At 43.7% G+C, this 13,299-nt stretch overlaps 1 protein-coding gene across 4 annotated transcripts in view; it reads left to right on the top strand.

Annotated features, from left to right (window-relative positions):
* Positions 1–880: 880 nt before the first annotated feature.
* The window catches only part of SF3B3 (splicing factor 3b subunit 3), a 33,615-nt gene continuing 21,196 nt past the window's right edge, over positions 881–13,299 (top strand). Inside the window, exons 1-11 of one of the 4 annotated variants that reach the window (XM_082232586.1) lie at positions 881–1,003; positions 2,131–2,236; positions 2,804–3,130; positions 4,287–4,459; positions 5,938–6,079; positions 6,766–6,878; positions 8,724–8,861; positions 9,058–9,161; positions 9,950–10,115; positions 11,651–11,746; positions 12,923–12,995. In XM_082232586.1, coding sequence (XP_082088712.1) covers positions 2,167–2,236; positions 2,804–3,130; positions 4,287–4,459; positions 5,938–6,079; positions 6,766–6,878; positions 8,724–8,861; positions 9,058–9,161; positions 9,950–10,115; positions 11,651–11,746; positions 12,923–12,995 — 1,402 coding nt within the window. In that variant the 5' untranslated portion in view covers positions 881–1,003; positions 2,131–2,166. Of the gene's footprint in view, positions 1,004–1,037; positions 1,177–2,130; positions 2,237–2,803; positions 3,131–4,286; positions 4,460–5,937; positions 6,080–6,765; positions 6,879–8,723; positions 8,862–9,057; positions 9,162–9,949; positions 10,116–11,650; positions 11,747–12,922; positions 12,996–13,299 lie in introns of those variants that run through there. The other 3 variants (XM_082232587.1, XM_082232588.1, XM_082232589.1) reach the window with 3 other exon arrangements.

The following is a 13,299-nucleotide window of genomic DNA, read 5'->3' as shown; positions in this document are numbered from 1 at the left end:
GCCGAGAGGTAGCGATTAGCCTAAGGGCAGCCTCTGACTTCTAAGGCTGAGCGGGAGCGTTGAAGCCGTGTCTCCCGCGTCTCCCCTGGCTCTTGATGGCTGCAACGCCTGTTTTACTTCATTTCACTTTGTCTCTCATTGCCTTTCCTCCATGGGGCTCAAAGCGCTGGACGCAATCTCCATGCTCCACGGGGGCTGCTTTATCCTCACAAAACCCCTGCGAGAGAGACGGGGACATGCCCGAGACCTCCCAAGTCCTGATCTAACACGGTCACCAGGACCCCGCACCGGCTCAGTGCATTTCAGCCCAAGCGTTTCAACATAACAACAACAATTTTATTATTTATACCCTGCCCATCTGGCTGGGTTTCCCCAGCCACTCTGAGCGGCTTACAGCATATATATACACACATCGTCAAACACCAAGCGTTAAAAACTTCCCGATACAGGGCTGCCTTCAAATGTCTTCTAAAGAATACAAGCGGAGAATAAAACCCGCGAGGCAACGGAGCACAGGCAGACAAAGGCTAGCAGGAGAATGGACAGAAAAGACAGTGAAGCTCCTAGAAAGTGGGGAAAGCATAGCGTCCAAAAGTGAATTCGGTTTCCGGCGTCCGTGTATACGTCTATGCAAAATAGACTATAGCAGACAAATCGTCACATCCGGGAACATTAATATAGGTGCCTAAGCTATTGCCTGTGTCTCGGGGTGGGGGAAACAACCACCAACAGCGGCGTTTCTATTGCAAAATAAAATAGTGAGATTATTTCCAGAGCAAAACAACAACAACTCCAGGCTAAAACGGGTAAAGTGGAACAGTCCAAGCCGCGCGGGGGTTGCTTCTGGCACGCCGTGGCCAGCCCAATCGCTCAGTTCCGCGCTACTTACGTGGAAGGACCCAAGGAGCGCGGAAGGCCGCTGAGGCAATGGCGGTGCTTGACTGCGGGCTGTGGAGGAAGTGAAGCAGCGGCAGGATCCGCCGTCATCCGCGCTTCTCCTGCGGTAAACGCTGCCAGATCCCTTTCAGAATTAGGCTGCAACTTCTCTAATCCCCGGCGGGAGGAGGCCATGGCGTATTTGTAGGCTGCCACACGCGCGGTGTTACCGAGGCCCTTGAGTGGGCCGTTGCTGGGCGACGCCGGTGCGGGCGGGAAAGAGCTCTGTACAAGCAGGCGGTGAGGGCGCCGCGCTTTTTCACCCTTCTCTGGACAATCTTGGCCGCATTTTCACTTTGCCCACTGATGGGAGGGGGCGCCTAGCAGCAGCGGTAGGGCGCGCGCTGCTTTTTCGCAAACCACGAGGGAGTTTTTCGTGCAGGGTTTAAGCTCGTCCCTCCATTGTTTTAACCCACATAACTTGGAATACCAAGGCAGGTTTATTGTGGAGGTGGAAGCCGCATTGAGCGGGGTGGCACTTACGTTTGAGTCAACGTGGAGAGGACGGTGCTGCTCTTTATTTGTAAGAGACGTATTTCTCTCCGCCCATCCCTACTGCATGTGTACTCGAAAGTGAATGTGGTCAGGATTCATGCAGCCGTGCAGTCCTGTGCATGTCTACTCAGAAATAAGGCCTGCTAAAATTGTTCTCCCTGACCATGCCATACATCTTTTAAGTTGTCTAATACTTTTTAAAATAACTTTGGTGAGCTGGACTTTAGTCTATAAAATCTTATATCATAAAAATGTTTAAGTTTTTAACATGCCACAAGATATTTAGTTGTTTTAGCTGCAGCAGATTTAATGGCTGCTACTCTGGGAATGTCTGCTCCATTGTAATATGTGAATTTATTAAGTAACAAATTGTAAAAAGTGTCTGTATCCCCTCCAGTGAAACTGCAAGTTGATGTTGATTCATCATTAAAATTAGGAAACAAATATTTTCAGGGTGCCCGTTACTTTCAGTTTTAACACTTGCTTCCTTCATAAGAACATTTTGCTTTGTGGAAAGTTAGGAAGGAAAAACCACCTCGTTGAGGTTTTTCAGTCTGTAAAGTGTTCATATGAAGCATCTCTCAAATGGGTTTAATGTTCAAGTTTTCTCCACCAATTGGCATTTATGTAAATGTGTGGTCAGAATTGAACAAGTTTAAAAAAGCATGCATAGTGTATTAACTGGTTTCCTTTTCTCAGCAGGTGAACTGAGGTGAAGTGATATCAATCGGCACCATGTTCCTTTATAACCTAACTCTGCAGCGAGCCACCGGGATCAGTTATGCCATCCATGGCAACTTTTCAGGTACTCCGTTATGACTGAAAGCTTAGATGAAAGGTGAAAGCAAAGTCTGATATTAGACATAGCATGTATTTCTGCTGAAGTTGTATACCTGCAATTTTGTTTAGAATGGCAGCGATACTATTTCAGGACTCCTGTAGAATATGGGATCTCAACTTTGTCATATTTTTCTGGGCCAAATAAACTAAGTTTTCTGAACCTCTTCAGACATCAGGCAGTGGTTAGGCTTGCAACATTCACTTTTTTCCTTGGCTTATCAAAAGGCAAGGAAGGGCAAGGTTAAGTGGCCACACATCATAGCAGAGCAATATGCTTTTGAAAAGTAAGCAACTTGTCTGTTGACCTCTAATTCTGATTCAAGATTTGGCATTCTGATTTCTGGTCTGCATCACAATTTCAGAATGACTACTTATGTGTTCTCTCTGTAAAAAGTGGTCACAACTCAGGTAGGGAAAACAAACCTACAAGGCACTTTTGAATTTGTAAGCAGCAATGGGAGGTTTGATAGAGAAGTGCTGATGCTTTGGCCATCTTCCTCTTCGACTGATCAGGTTTTTCTTTTCTTTTTAGGTACCAAACAACAAGAAATTGTTGTTTCTCGAGGCAAAATCTTGGAGTTGCTTCGTCCTGATCCAAACACAGGAAAAGTTCATACTTTGCTGACAGTGGAAGTCTTTGGAATCATTCGTTCTCTCATGGCCTTCAGATTAACTGGTGGAACCAAAGACTACATTGTGGTGGGCAGTGATTCAGGTCGCATTGTTATCTTGGAATATCAGCCCTCAAAAAATGTATTTGAGAAGATTCACCAGGAAACCTTTGGCAAGAGTGGCTGTCGCAGAATTGTTCCTGGACAGTATTTGGCTGTGGATCCTAAGGGGCGAGCTGTCATGATTAGTAAGTTGGGATGGTTGTTTTCAGTGGTAGCTGTATAATAACGTTGAATAACTGAATGGGAGAAATGATTTGGATAAGAAACATTGGTTGGTTTTTCTATCCTTGGTTTAGGTTTTGAAACTGCTTCAATCAAAAGTGCTTTTATTGGCGATCCCAGTGCAACTAGATCTGTGTTGCAATTGGGAACTGAGAAGTTGTGAGTTTCCTTAGGCTATCTAAGTGAGTTTGTGGTTGAATTGATATTTAGACCAGGGATTCCCAGTTTATACTCTTAGCCACTCCATCTAGATTTACTCAGCCAATCAGGGTGATTCCATGTTACGAAGAATTTGTTGGAATGTAGTATAATTCAAAATACTTTCCTGCTACCCATTTGGTACTTGATGTGGTTATGTGTATGACTGCAGAAAACTGAACTAGAAACTGAATTAGAAAACTGAACTAGCTAAGTTTGCTTAATGGGGTGTAAGTGGAGCCTTGTGGGTGTCAGTTTGAAGAAAAGCACTTGAGCCCTATATATCTGGTGCAACAGTTTTCTCTTCCCTGAAGTGATGATTAGGAATTCATGTCTCTTCTCTGACATAAGACATGGAGACATTTGGATCCAATTCTGATCAGGTTCTCATCATAAATGCCCATTTTCTTTTGCATGCATCATGCCATTTTTTTTAAAGCTGAAATGTAATTTTGGGGTTTGATACAAATCTTAGTAGCTGAAGTGGATCTGTAAAAACATTGAATGTTGAACATGGTTTTCTAATTGTTTACCATCCTGTGATGAGAAAAAAGGTGTCTTCAGGTGAGCCTCCACTGCCATGGTTCTAAGAGTGTATGCAGCTACCTTAATGCCACCTTTCCTTTATATGGGGCTGCACTATGACAATGGCAGTTATGGCTCTTGTAGTCCAGAAAAGGATGGGTGTGCGAAACCCAAGTCCTGCTGTTGTTCAACTTCTAATGTTAAACTGGTTTAGTGTTACATCTGAATTCAACTACTGGTTCTTCCAACAGGAAAGTAGCAGGGGAAAACTGCTGTGCCTTGAGAGGGCTGCAAGGGCTGCTTATGCAAGGGTAGGGATTGGGCACCTTAAGCATTAAAGTGCAGACATCTTCTGCTTCTGTATTCCTAATGTTCTCTCTGTCTATCGCTTCATAGGTGCCATTGAGAAGCAGAAGCTAGTGTACATTCTGAACAGGGATGCCGCAGCCCGACTCACAATTTCTTCCCCATTAGAAGCGCATAAAGCCAACACCTTGGTTTACCATGTAGTTGGAGTAGATGTGGGGTTTGAAAATCCCATGTTTGCCTGTCTGGAAATGGATTATGAGGTATTGAGGAATTCGTCTCTCTGGTGACTCTTCCCTGCTCAACTGTTTGTGTGTCTCTTAAAAAAAATGCAACTAACACCTTGTTGACTCCTTTGTCAACAAAGTCAACTGTCCATCTTCAAGTTCTCCAATATGCTTAGTATGCCCTTCTTATAAATAAGCTGTCTTTCATTGTATTCATAATACAAGATTTCTCTGGATGGCGTGGAGGAGGCCTCCAGTGCAACCATGGGTTAGGTCCCCACTATCAGAGTTAGGCAAGTCACATGACTGAGTACATAAACAAATCAGAAGGGCAAGGAGGGAAACAGGCCTTGGTGGGCAAGCAAGCAATTGCGGAGAGCAAGTGCTCTCCAAAGGTGCCCAAGTCCTTGACTTTGGGCTTAGAGAGAACACAGCCTAAGATCAGAGGGCACCTCACCTGAATTTGTACTAGTAGTTTGTTCTTAAGGTAAAGGGACCCCTGACCATTAGGTCCAGTCATGTCCGACTCTGGGGTTGCAGTGCTCATTTCGCTTTATTGGCCGAGGGAGCCGGCGTACAACTTCCGGGTCATGTGGCCAGCATGACTAAGCCACTTCTGGCGAACCAGAGCAGCGCACGGAAACACCGTTTACCTTCCCGCCGGAGCAGTACCTATTTATCTACTTGCACTTTGATGTGCTTTTGAACTGCTAGGTTGGCAGGAGCAGGGACCGCAACCTTCTGATCGGCAAGTCCTAGGCTCTGTGGCTTAACCCACAGCGCCACCCGCATCCCTTGTTCTTAGTGGCATATTAATAACAACAACAGTATTACTATTTGTTGTGCATATAGTGTCATTTATGCACCGGTATGATATATTCCTGTAACCGAAGAGATTTCCATTCTAAAACAGACACAGGGAAACAGTAGAGGAATTGGGGAGGCAGGTGGAGAATGTGTGTTTGTTATTTAAGTTATGTCAGCTCTGGATACATGTGGGACAGGCACTGTAAGACAGGAGTTGTATGGATGTCTCTTGAAGTGCTTTGAGGTATTTTTATTGGTTAGTTTGATTATAAGTTTATATTAGAGGTCTCTGTACCTCCCTTCAGCAAAATGGTCACAGGGTGGTTTACAAAAAACAAAACATAATTTTAATTTTTATAAGTAATTCTTATATATTGCGTTCCATTGATTTTGTGGCAATAGGGTCAGTTGCTGCACCAGATAAACAGGCAGGTGGCAGACTGAATAATCAGTTTCTGAACTATTGGATATTTAAATTTTTTATTCATGGCAGTTTTTCTTTTGGGACCTTCACTTACAGTGCAGGCAAACCTTTTCAGTCTGCTTTATTACTCTTAATTTTTTCATTTTATTATGAACATTTATATAGTATTCTTCAGTTGAAATTTCCAGGACAGCTTACGTAAAAAATGCATCTAAAAGTATGTTCTCTTACGAGGCAGAGTATGACACTAATTTATTGTTGGTACATGTATTGTTTTCCACAGGAAGCTGACAATGACCCCACAGGAGAAGCGGCAGCCAACACCCAGCAAACCTTGACATTTTATGAGTTAGATCTGGGTTTGAACCATGTTGTCAGGAAATACAGTGAACCCTTGGAAGAACATGGCAACTTCCTCATTACAGGTACTGCTACCATTTCCAGTCCTTTTAGGGAAAAGGCATTATCCTAAGATGTCAGAAAGAGAACTGCTTGAGACAAATGCACATTTTCTGTAGGCTCAAGCCATACTTGATGAATGAAAAGTACATATCCTTGATAGTTGCTTTTGTGCCATGCTTTACAAAAGTGCAACAAGTATTTCCACTCTATGCTCTACATTGGAAACCTAAAGCAGGTTAAAAAGTGGAGACCTCAGAAACCATCAGATTCATGAAAGCTCACCATATGTAACCGTCTCACTCCTGTGCTTTTCTTTGCTACCATGGTGATTGTCTGCACCTTAGCTCAAACCTTGACATTGTCTTATTGCAGCAGACATTCAAACACGAATACATTACTACCAAGTAGTCTGGGAGCCAGGCCAATACTGGACAGGGCAGGATTGGCAGAGGGGCAGCCAGAGTAGGAGAGCTGGCTTGTCACCCAGTTGGGTTATGCTGTTGAAAGAAACACTGGATATTTGCAAGTCCCTTCTTGCTTTCACTTCCTCTGCTTGAACACAGACTTCTCTTCAGCCTGAAAATGGTGGCAAACGTGCAGTTTTTTCTAAAGTGTACCTTGGGTAAATCAGTTCCGCAAGAACCAGACGAAACTATAGCTGCAGCTGCTCTTCTTCAGCTTCTTACAACATGTTTCTTTTATTTGTCAGTCCCTGGAGGTTCTGATGGTCCCAGTGGAGTGCTGATTTGTTCTGAAAACTACATCACCTACAAAAACTTTGGTGACCAACCAGATATCCGATGTCCCATTCCCAGAAGAAGGGTAAGGATCTTGTAGCTTTTTTCACCCTAAAGGAGTAGCATTCTCTGGGCAGCTGAAAAAAAGGTTCACCTTTCAGGTTTGGCCAGAAAACGCAGCATTTGTATGAAGATGAATGCATTATTAACAAAGCTATGTAGACTTCATTGAGGTTCTTAGTGAACTTGGGCTTCCATGGAGTGGGGAGTGGGTCTTCCCATGCCACACCTTACTTGTTAACTCCTTTTCCATATCAGCTAGTAAGAGCTGGCAGCAAAAGGTTGCAAAATTCTCTCAATGCTCATTATCTTGCTAAGACTTTTAGAGACCATTAGGAATTTGAATCTATGTAACAATATATCTGAAGAGTCCACAAGGGACTGTGTTGCCTGAGCCAGGCAGGCAGGCAGGCCACCATTGCCACCTCCAGCAGCTGTACTGGTAGACTTTGCAATAATTGTGGATGAGGTTGCTCTAGAAAGTTCATACTCCATCACCACTTTGTCATAACTGTGGAAAATACTCTTAAACAGTATTTACTTTCATCACAGCAAAATGGCAGCAACGCATGCACTTTGCAGGGTGATCTTGCCCACTGTGCCTTATTCAGAGCAAGGTGTGAGAAAGGCACCAAGGAGAGCATTTCGGTTATCCTTGCTTTATGGGAGGAAGGACCCAGTTGGATGGCTAGCAGTAGTAGCAGCTGGTGATGGAGGCAGGTCATTTGGGGGTAGGAGTGCCTAGTCTTCAGCCTGAGCTATGTGAAGAAGAAGAGTAGAAGAGTTTGGATTTGATATCCCGCCTTTCACTCCCTTTAAGGAGTCTCAAAGCGGCTAACATTCTCCTTTCCCTTCCTCCCCCACAACACACTCTCTGTGAGGTGAGTGGGGCTGAGAGACTTCAGAGAAGTGTGACTGGCCCAAGGTCACCCAGCAGCTGCATGTGGAGGAGCAGAGACGCGAACCCGGGTGTAGAGTGGCTCATTATAGGACCAGCCACAAAAAGATTAATTTCCTAGTAGCTGAAACTATTATGATAGAAATTATTACTTAAGTATGGAAGTACTGCTAATTGTAAACTGAAAGTGAAAATGCTGTTGTGGCTTGATGTGATGAGTTGATGTCTCTTCTCTGATGCTTATTATGGAGATGGCATTTCTTTCTGATCAAGCATTGTTGGTGATTACGTACTTGGTGCTGTGCAGGACACAGAAGACACTGTCTAGAGGTTTTTAAATTGCAAATCTGTATTAGACAGTCAGAGACGTTACTGAGAGAGGGCTGTACCTCCCGTCTGGTGGAGTTGGGGTACAGTCTCCTTTGTTGCTTTAGCCTTCAGGCAGCAACTAAAAATGGTCCTCTTTCAGAGGGTGTTTGAGACCCTTGAGCTGCAGTTTTAAGGTTCATGTTTTTGTTCCACTGCAAACCATTGCTTTGTCTGTTCTTTTTGTTGGTAGTTTAATTTTATGTTTTAATGTTTACTTGTAAGGTCTCTTGAGGTGCTTTGACAAGAGTTGGGAGATATAATTAATTTAATAAATAGATCATGTTGGAAATTGATATGTGAGGGTGGGGGGGAGGGAGAGCTGGACCCAGGGATCGTGAGTTTTATAGCTCCTGCAAGGCCAGCAAAAGAAGCGAGGGAAGTGGCTTGATGGAGGGGTCGGGAGCAGCATCCCAGAAGGGCCCAGGAAGGAGGATTAGCAAGAGAAGAACTTCCCCAGAATAGAAGGAAGCAGTGAGGGAAAGCTGCTATAAAGAGGGGTGATATTTGCAGTAGGGGGGAAGCCATTAACAAAGGTGATTTCTAGCTATGATTCCATTAGGGCAGCTTCTGCCTTTGAGTCTGACTTGCTGTTCTTTCTGGCAGAATGACTTGGATGACCCTGAAAGAGGCATGATTTTTGTCTGCTCTGCTACACACAAGACCAAGTCCATGTTCTTCTTCTTGGCTCAGACTGAGCAGGGTGACATCTTCAAAATCACCTTGGAGACTGATGAGGACATGGTACGTCTCCCGCTGTGTTCATGAATGTTTGCTTGTTTGTGTGTGTGTATGTGTGTGTGTGTGTGTGTGTGTGAGAGAGAGAGAGAGAGAGAGAGAAATGTTTGCTTGTGTGTGAGGGGGAGGGATGGAGGGAGAATGGGTGATGTGTGAACTTTCACATCCAGCTCAAGCAGTAACTCATTTGTGGTGGTTTCAGGTAACAGAAATTCGACTCAAGTACTTTGATACAGTTCCTGTTGCTGCTGCCATGTGTGTTCTGAAAACTGGGTTCCTTTTTGTGGCTTCTGAGTTTGGAAACCAGTAAGTGAAATCTCTGACTTCTTTCTGAAGGGTTGCTGAATTTTTATGCTTGGTACTGCTGTTGATGTTCTGCAAAGCACGCATGCAGTTCTGACTGCCTTTCCTTCTCTAAATCTGGAAATTGTTCAAGTTGTGGCCGAATCTCAGACCCTTGCGACCAACCACAGGTATGGCCTGCCTGGTTGGTTTCATCTTGCTAATTTCATCAAGGAGTGTGTCAATGTCCTGCTTTCAGAATCTTACAGCAAGCATGGATGTTGTGGGTTATTATGTTGCGATAAAATTTTGGATTTGTTTAGCCAGTGAGGCCCAAACACGTCTATACACATATAGCTCATGGTGTGATATTTTATTCACAGAAAGAGAGAAAGGATCTGGGGCAGAGAGCATATTGTATTGTTTGCCCTTTCTACAGATAGACCAGGGGTAGTCAACTTTTTTATACCTACCGCCCACTAATGCATCTTTCTTGATGGTAAAATTTCCTCACCGCCCACCAGTGCTTGATGGAGGGAGGATTCAGTTTGTGCCGTAGAACCCCCTATTGCCCACCTAGAATCCTGAAACGCCCACTAGTGGGCGGCAGGGACCAGGTTGACAACTCCTGAGATAGACAAATAAGGAAGTGAAGATGTGTCTTAAACTTGGCCCCGCAGCTACTCTCCTTTGTCCTCAAAGTGTTTTCTTCAGCAAGCAGCCCTACATCTTGGACATAATTGAAAAAGCAAAGCTTGGGGTGGGGAGGAAACGGTCCAGTTTCATCAGAAGTGGCCTTCTTCTCTTTGCAGCTACCTCTATCAGATTGCTCATCTGGGGGATGATGATGAGGAGCCAGAGTTCTCCTCTGCCATGCCGTTGGAGGAAGGAGACACATTCTTTTTCCAGCCTCGGCCTCTCAAGAACTTGGTGCTGGTGGATGAACTGGACAGCCTGTCTCCCATCTTGTGTTGTCAGGTACGCTGTGTGCTTTGTCCCATAGCTTGTGACAAGCTGCTGGGTTCTGTGCTGACCTCTGATGCTGGACATTGCATAGCCCACTAGACCTTGAGAATAATTCCAAAAATGGTATAAGTCTCCAAAACTCCTTTAGATCAGAAACGCAAAGCAGGTGAGTTAGTTCTTTGTCATGTTTGTATTTCACTTTTCCTCAGAGTTGCTTAGCGCAACATGCCTGTCCCTCCTCTTCCCACCATTTATTTTCACAGCTGCTACTTTGGGTTGTAAGTTAGGAGGTGATACCCTTATGAGAGAGTGTCTGACTTGGTGGGAGTTGTATCCAGTGCACTGCACTCTTCTGAATTTTGCCACTTTTAATTTTGCACAGGATTTGTTAGGGGCCCAGGACTTAACACTTTATGCGCCCCAATAGTTTGCAAAGTGGGCTAGCATAATATTTTCTTAAATTGTGCCAGCTGTAGGTCATTTTGCAGCATTTTTACACAAGTGACTATCTGAAGGGAGGGAATTTTGTCAGGAGAGAGCCCACTCCCAGTGGGAGCAGTCAGAATTTTAATTTTTTTTTAAAGGTGAAATTTGGGAGAGGGATGGCTTGAAGGCCACATTTTTTTTGCCAATCCTGCATGACAGTGGGGGGTCTATGGAAGCAGTAGGTTTTTTTTAAAAAAGGCCTAAAATATTGGAGGTCTTGAGTGGAAACAAAAACCCTTTGGGGGAGCCACTTGCGGCACCTGATTTATAAAAAGGTAATTTTATACAAAACACCAAAATGTAAATTAATACTTTAAAATACCTCACAAAACTGCAAGCCTTTCAAAAAATTAACCAAAGTTAATGGACTATGCTGAAATGTAAAACTAACTGGGAAGCTCAGAAATCAAGACAACAAGAAATTTAAAAAAGAATGGGAAATGTTTATTATGTATTTGCAAAAGTATTGTAAACAGGTTAATACATTGGCAGGATTTTAAAAATATTTGAAATTAAAGAAATAGTACAGGAAATCTGAGGTAAATAATAATAATTTGGAGTAGAAATGATAATGCAGCTGAAAAGAAAACTAAAGGAACGGGGTGGGAGAGTCATGGGTTCAGAGAATCCCAATTTATGGATTTGATATTGTTTATATATTTTCTTTGTGGTTGTTATTGTGTTGTTGTTTGTTATTTTTGTTGAAAATTTAATGAATATATATATTAAAAAAGCCTAACTATAATTTTGAAGGGAAATCTGAAAAGTTGAAATCTGAAAAACATGGAGTAAAAGGTTGGAAGATGAGCTCTTCCATAAAGGTTTGCTCCAACCGTGAGACTAATTCAGGGGAATATCTTCCCCACTTGATGTCATTTGCCATTAGTTATTAACGCAGATTACCAGTTTATCAAGTGGCAAATGTGGGAACCTTTGCCACAATCACATATGCAAATAGGAATAAAATGTTGTAGCTCTATTTATGATGCTTTGAAAGTGATAACTGAACAACCTGTCACTTTTCCTCTCTTTTCCCTGCATCTTGGCTGCTTTCTGTGCAGATAGCTGATCTGGCTAATGAAGACACCCCTCAGTTATATGTGGCCTGTGGGAGGGGGCCTCGGTCGTCACTGAGGGTCCTTAGACATGGACTTGAGGTAAGAAGGGCAGGACATGAAGAGCAAAGCCATTCTGGATCTTCCTCTTAGGTGAAACCTTTTTTGTTAGATGGGAATGGATTCACTGGTGTATTCTGAAGCTGAGGGACCTTGTGATGGGTGGTGTAGGGCTGCCCTGGATATGTCCTGATCGACTGCATGCTCTGCAAAAGTTCCTGGGTTCAGCCCCTAGTGTCTCCTGTTAAAGGATTTGGATGGCAGGGCTGGGATAGGCCTCTTTTTGAAACCATGGAAAGCTGATGCAGTCTGAATGTAGTCAAGATGGAGGATGGAGAGCCAGTGTGGTGGAGTGGTTCAGGTGAGGGCTGGGAACACTCAGCTGTGAATCTCATGGGCTCACACGGGGCTAGGCACTGCATTATGCCTAAACAAAAATCAGAATGTGAGGAGTGTGTGGGGCCATGCTCACCATCCCTGTCTCCTGTCAACTCCTAACATGCTGACCCTACATTGAGTGGGAAGGTTTCAAGGGTAGTTGTAAGCCTCCTTGCAATTGTCAGCCCTGGTAAAGCAATGTTACTGAACATGGAGGGCCCTGAGACCTGTGGGTATAGAGCGGTATATAAATGTTAATAATAATGTGCAAGGCCGTTTCATGTACGGGGAAAGCTGATCCGTGTGCTTGGATTGAAAATTGTAATGCCTGAATAGAGCTAGAACAGGCATAGGCAAACTTGGCCCTCCAGATGTTTTGAGACTACAGTTCCCATCATCCCTGACCGCTGGTCCTGTTAGCTAGGGATGATGGGAGTTGTAATCCCAAAACATCTGGAGGGCCAAGTTTGCCTCTGCCTGAGCTAGAATGTCAGCCTAACTGATCTCACAGTTTGTTTGGATTTTAGAGCCAAGTAGGTGAATCACCTTTGCTGCACTGTGTGAGAATGTGATAAGAAGTCATAAATAGCATGTGCATTGGGTGAAGAAGGTATTAGGTTCAATCACTGGAATCTCCTGCTTAAAAAGGATTTTGGAGAAATATACTGAGCTAGATTTTCCAGTGGTTGGGTTCAGTGTAAAGCATTTTTATAGTGGTTGAAGGACAGAATAATTCTTTTGTTTTCTCCTGTGTAATAGTAATAATTAGGTCATTTTTATTTGGTGGATAAAAGCTCTGTTTTAAGCTTTTTAGCATTAATAAAATACGTCTTTCTCTAGGTATCTGAAATGGCCGTCTCAGAGTTGCCTGGTAACCCCAATGCTGTATGGACAGTGAGGAGGCATGTTGAAGGTAGGAAGTCTTCTGTGATGCAAATGCAGCAGTAAATGGCACATTGAATTTCATTGTTCATCTACAAGTCACCTTTCTTGGTTCAGCTGTCTTTGCCTGGAGAGCATCTACCCGCCTCAGGATTATGACTTTCATTCTTAAACTGGAGTAAGCACAAATGTTGTGTGAAAATTGCACATACCAACTCGGAGAGAAAGTCTGCCTGTTTGTAGGTTTTTAGGAGCCCCTCCCTGCTGAGAACAGGAGCGCTGACAGTGCTGTTGCCCCTCTTGCTATGGATGTAGTGCATTCTGTTCAGTGCTCT

Source organism: Podarcis vaucheri, assembly GCF_965113315.1.
Source record: "Podarcis vaucheri genome assembly, chromosome: 7".
NCBI classification, from domain to species: domain Eukaryota; kingdom Metazoa; phylum Chordata; class Lepidosauria; order Squamata; family Lacertidae; genus Podarcis; species Podarcis vaucheri.
This window is presented reverse-complemented; position numbering and strand designations above follow the sequence as displayed.